The sequence below is a fragment of the Lactuca saligna genome, chromosome 9, assembly GCF_052625555.1.
Source record: "Lactuca saligna cultivar CGN05327 chromosome 9, ASM5262555v1, whole genome shotgun sequence".
NCBI lineage: Eukaryota > Viridiplantae > Streptophyta > Magnoliopsida > Asterales > Asteraceae > Lactuca > Lactuca saligna.
In genome coordinates, this window is record NC_136425.1 from 132,061,792 (window position 1) to 132,067,686 (window position 5,895).

Consider the following 5,895-nt stretch of genomic DNA (forward strand, 5'->3'; position numbering starts at 1 on the left):
AAAAGTACTTCTAAGCACTATTTTAATGATTTAATACCATCAAAACTTAATATATTCCATCTCAAGATACTTGAAAGAATTTATAACAGTTATTGTTTATTGATGCTTTTAGACACACAATCTTCTATTTCATCATTGATAAACTAAACAGAAGTGTTATAAACTTACAATCCAGGGACCTTTTCAGCTATTCCTGAATAATACAGGGGTGAAATGAAAAAATCCTTTTAGATTTAATGTCGCCATTGAATTTTCTTACGAAAGAGCAAGAGTGTTAGACAGACTGTCTTTGTTGCTTTGTGGACTCGACAGTCATTTGCCACCCAATTTTCTATTCTTCATGAAGACAATCATTTAATTATTATGAAAATTTTATTCATAAATCACAGAAAACCAAACAAACAAATCCACCAACAGCATTACTTTAATCCTCTCCTCTCTCCTTCACTTCATCATAAACTCCAAAACCCCACTCACTTCTCACCCTTCACACACGGAAACAGAGCAACCTTTTGCAATTTCAAGCAACCCCGACATAAATCCACATTTCCACAAGCTTGATTTCATCTGGGTTTTGAATCTCGTTATCAATCGAACATCAAATTCCAAATCAGATCAAGATTCAAAGCTCTGTTTTTGTGTTTTGATTGAATCGAATTCAATTTACAAATATGTACGGGAGAGATCCATGGGGTGGGCCATTGGAGATACACAACGCGGATTCGGCGACGGACGATGATCGGAGCAGGAACTTAAACGACTTTGATAGGGCGGCGCTGTCACGGCCGTTAGATGAGACGCAACAGAGCTGGTTGTTGGGTCCCGGAGAACAGAAGAAGAAGAAGTATGTAGATCTGGGTTGTATCATTGTCAGCCGTAAGATCTTCGTTTGGACGGTTGGATTGATTCTAGCAGCCGGTTTCATCGCCGGATTCGTCACGTTGATCGTCAAAACTGTGCCTAGGCATCACAAACACCCACCTCCTCCTGATAATTACACTATTGCACTTCAAAAAGCTCTCATGTTCTTCAATGCCCAAAAATGTAAGTTCAGTTCCAATTTTACCCAGATTTTGATCTGTTACTTGATGTCAATCATCCATATGAATTCATCTCTGATTTGATGGTATCTTTTTATAAACATCAAGGTGTCGGTGGATCAATTTTTGCTAATAATGAATCAAATTCAACAGTTTTACTCGAGCTATATGTGAATTCTTTACTAAATTCTGCAACTATTTGATAAAAGATCCTTATTTGTAGGTTACACTTTGACTTAACAAGTCAAATGGTCTCATCTTTATTATAAAAATATATACAGAAAAGTGTCGGTGGATCGAATTTTTATTGAAGTTTTTAACAGTTTTACTTGAGCTTTCTGACACTTATTTACCAAATTCTGCAACTTTTAATGACTGAAATCTAACAGTTATAAAAAAGGATCAAAATTGCTAAAAAAATGCATCGATATACGTAACGTACTACAAAGATGTAATTTAAATGCATTAATTTTGTAAAACATAATGAAAGATTAAATCTTTATCATGGAATGAGGTTGATCCATCTCAAAAAGCTTATGTTATTGTTTCTTTTTTTATAACTGCAGCCGGAAAACTCCCAAAGCATAATAACGTTTCATGGAGGGGTAATTCATGTTTAAACGACGGGAAAGCTGACAAATCCGGCGCCGTTTTAAAAGATCTCGTCGGCGGGTATTACGACGCCGGAGATGCGATAAAGTTCCATTTCCCAAAAGCTTTCGCCATGACTATGTTGAGTTGGAGTGTAATCGAATACAGCGCGAAATACGAAGCTGCTGGAGAGCTCAATCACGTTAAAGAAATCATCAAATGGGGCACCGATTACTTTCTCAAAACCTTCAATTCTTCCGCCGATACCATCAGTCAAATCGTCGCTCAGGTGATTTTTCATACCTAATATGGTCTTACTTGTTCATGGTGTGATCCAATTGCTAAACTTGCTTCCAATTTTAGGTCGGGAAAGGGGATACATCGGCTGGGCCAGATGACCCTAACGATCATAGTTGCTGGATGCGACCGGAAGACATCGACTACGAGCGACCGGTGACGGAGTGCTCGAGTTGCTCTGACCTAGCGGCGGAGATGGCTGCGGCTCTGGCTTCTGCGTCGATTGTGTTCAAGGATAACAAAGCGTACTCGAAGAAACTTGTTCATGGTGCTGCGACGCTTTGGAAGTTTGCGAGAGATCAACGTGGGAGTTATAGTGCAGGTGGAGCTGATGCTGCAACTTTTTATAATTCGAGTATGTATTGGGATGAGTTTGTTTGGGGTGGAACTTGGATGTATTATGCTACTGGGAATCAATCGTATCTTTACCTTGCTAGTCATCCCAAACTTGCTAAGCATGCTGGTGCTTTTTGGGGTGGGCCCGATTATGGTGTTTTTAGCTGGGACAACAAGCTTACCGGAGCTCAAGTAAGTTGTCAAACTATAATAATCTATTGTTTGATAATTTCGAACAAAACAGATTGTACTGTGTCTTCAGCTATGTGGGATACAGACTTCTCTCGATCTCTCTTGTGTACAAAACACGTGAATACCCTTCTCTTCCTCATCGTTGAAAATAGTCTTAGAAAGTTTGTCCAGTCACCCTTATCAGGTTCAGTCATGTCCTTTTCAATGTTTGTCGTGCAACACAGGATAAGACATGACTGAACTGAACTGGACTGGACTGGACAAACTTACTAGGGTTATTTTCAATTATAATAATAAGGAAATAACATTCACGTCATTTGCACGCACAAGATATCAAGGGCGAGTCCCCATCCCATCTTGTTTGGGTGGGGGAAATTTTGAAATTTGTCCCACTGAACAGTTCCAATCCAATGTATGCCAAATGCAATACAATCTGTTCTGTCTTGTTATTAAGTAACATACAAGAGCTTAAGGAACAATCGTTTACTATAACCGAATCATTATCAAAATTGGTTAATTGCTTAATGATGATACAAATTGTTACAAATTTTAGGTGCTATTGACTCGATTGAGATTATTTCTAAGCCCCGGTTACCCATACGAAGAAACATTACAAACGTTTCACAACCAAACAAGCATAGTCATGTGTTCTTACCTACCCTACTTTTCAAGTTTCAACAGAACAAAAGGTAAACCAACGATTTCCCCTTTTCGTCTATAATATTCAGTGAATAGAAATTTCAATATGAGCAATGATCATCATCTTCCATTTCAGGTGGATTAATCCAATTGAACCATGGGAGACCTCAGCCACTTCAGTATGTAGTGAATGCAGCCTTCTTAGCTACCCTCTTCAGTGACTATCTTGATGCAGCAGATACCCCTGGCTGGTATTGTGGCCCAAATTTCTATTCCACTGACGTACTACGCAAGTTCGCAGAGAAACAGGTACCCAAGAAAAATGAGTTAACATTCTTTTATTATTAATGTCACTTCTATAACCTATTAACACACTTTCATGTTAATCTCATAGATCAACTATATCCTCGGAGACAACCCAAGAAAAATGAGTTATCTTGTGGGTTACGGGACCCACTACCCGAAGCAAGTCCACCACAGAGGAGCATCCATCCCCAAGAACAGAGTCAAGTACAGCTGTACCGGAGGAATTAAATGGGAAAAATCCAAAAAAGCTAATCCAAACACTATTATCGGTGCTATGGTTGCGGGGCCCGATAGGCATGACGGTTTTCACGATGTCCGATCAAATTACAATTACACAGAGCCAACCATCGCCGGAAATGCCGGTTTAGTTGCCGCTTTAGTGGCACTTTCCGGTGACCGGACAACAAAGAAGATCGATAAAAACACTATCTTTTCGGCGGTGCCGCCAATGTTTCCGACTCCACCACCACCACCAGCACCATGGAAGCCTTGAGTGGGTGGCGGATGGAGTTGAATTGGTGGTGATGTGTTTTATGGTGTGTGAGTTATAGTGAACAGGATTTTGCTATGGTTTAGTTTGTTTTAGGATGGGAAATGAAAGCATGTGGGCGGGAGGTTTGTAGCGATTTACTTTTGAGAATGATATCCCGTAAATGAAAGTGTGTGGATGGTATACATATTATATATGTGTTTTTTTGGATGTAACAAAAACGATCAAATGTATGTATAATTCGAAACGATAACAGTTTGTCACACTCGTGGTTGTTTTTAAATGAAATCTCTGGGTTTTCAGTGGTTTTCAATTTTGTTGTAGAACACTTTGGATCTTGTTATTGCCGATTTAAAAACAATATTTGTTAAGTATCAACTAATCTTGAGAGATCTCTTACGTACCCCTTAAGATCCAATGGTGGGTGTAACATTAAAGCATGGGAGGTATAAATGAGCAAACCAAGTGAAGATACCCCTTTTGGTCGGCCTTTTTAGAGAAAAAAAATATATTATGTAACTAACAACAATAAAAATAAATAATTATTAATATAGAATATAGAATATAGATCATACAATAACTTTCAATAGCTTTTAGTTAACAACATAAATACATATTTAGATAATGGTTAACTAATCAAAAATATGTTAGAACACCCGCATCTTCTATTTCTTCAAAAAGTTTTCTCATTTTGATTTGGTTTGCATCCGGTTCATCATGTCTACGTTTTAAATTTCTTTTTTGGTTGCTTTGATATGCAATTCAAAGGAAACATTATCTACTGGAGGACGGGTGTGAGGTGTCCATGTAACATGCCACAGGGTTTGAACTTCTAGAATCATTTCATCGGGGAATAATGTCTTATAAGGCCATGAGGTATGGTTTTGAGATGTTTACGTGTTTTAGGCTGCCACATCATATAAAGATCCACTCCACTACATGTTTACTAGTAATTGGGGTGGTAACAACTAGTGAATAAGAGAGAGAAAAAGAAAAGGAAGAGAGAGAGAGAGAGAGAGAGAGAGAGAGAGAGACGGAAGGAATGATTTGGGAGAAAAAATTCAACCAATAAAATTGCTCATAATCGTCCGTGAATAGCTTCAATCCGCGTCACACCCACTATAGAGGGGGGTGGTGTTCACGCGTAAATACCCCCCTCCACATCAGCTGTCACGCGTGAAAAACTCATCCATACCCTATGGCCTAACGGTTACACTATAAGTTCAAATCCGATTGTAGGTGTCTCTATTTTTAAGGGAAGGATTTAAAATCTAAAGGATAAGTATTATCTCAATATTAAATTCTTACACTAGACCTTTCTAGATCTACAAGTTTCATTTAATTATGTAAAGACTTAATTAACTAACAAAACAAATTTCTATTAATATTCTTTGACTAATGTTACATGAGAAATTAAATATTCTCCTACTTTTTATTCTTATAAATCCTCCTACCCAATTAAATAGTGACATGTGTAACATTTAATGCTCATTGAATGATATTTTAGTATATTAAAATCACACATGTATCATTTAAATTGGTACGAAGATTTGTAGGAGCAAAAAATAGGAGGATATTTAATTTCCCATGTTACATATATTTGCTCTTGCATGTAACCTAAAAGGACATTGTCATTAATACTAATATTACTAAATAGTTGTAAGTGTCATGGATAATGAGTAAATCTTGGTGTTCAAGATTATGTTTCTCGATAGAGATTTCTGATGATCATATTAGACTGACTGTTGATCTTACCAACTCGGTCTCATCTTGGCCAAACATTTGATTATCACCACCAAATCATCGAGGGGCAAAACCTTCAAAATGGAACACCAAAATATATTAATGTAAATGGTAGCAATACCTTATAATTAAGTCTCTACAAAATAATCACCAAATCAGATAGAATATATAAACTATATCAATTTCAAAATATCAAACTATAAAGTAAGTAATCAAACCAACTCACTAATACATCTAAATGTCTATCGATCTAGTATGACA

At 37.3% G+C, this 5,895-nt stretch overlaps 1 protein-coding gene across 1 annotated transcript; it reads left to right on the plus strand.

Annotated features, from left to right (window-relative positions):
* Positions 1 to 413: 413 nt before the first annotated feature.
* On the plus strand, positions 414 to 4,204 carry LOC145015465 (endoglucanase 25-like). Its single transcript, XM_078973941.1, has 6 exons — positions 414 to 1,044; positions 1,607 to 1,920; positions 1,995 to 2,456; positions 3,010 to 3,145; positions 3,232 to 3,404; positions 3,490 to 4,204. The coding sequence occupies exons 1-6, from the start codon at positions 672 to 674 to the stop codon at positions 3,892 to 3,894; spliced, it is 1,863 nt and encodes a 620-aa protein (XP_078830067.1). The 5' UTR covers positions 414 to 671; the 3' UTR covers positions 3,895 to 4,204.
* The last annotated feature ends 1,691 nt before the right edge of the window (positions 4,205 to 5,895 follow it).

Excerpts from the sequence above, each read along its gene's own strand:
- LOC145015465 (XM_078973941.1), top strand. The coding sequence starts at position 672 with ATGTACGGGAGAGATCCATGGGGTGGGCCATTGGAGATACACAACGCG. Across the intron at positions 3,146-3,231 it reads AAGTTTCAACAGAACAAAAG|GTGGATTAATCCAATTGAAC; the intron begins GTAAACCAACGA and ends CTTCCATTTCAG. Across the intron at positions 3,405-3,489 it reads GCAAGTTCGCAGAGAAACAG|ATCAACTATATCCTCGGAGA; the intron begins GTACCCAAGAAA and ends TTAATCTCATAG.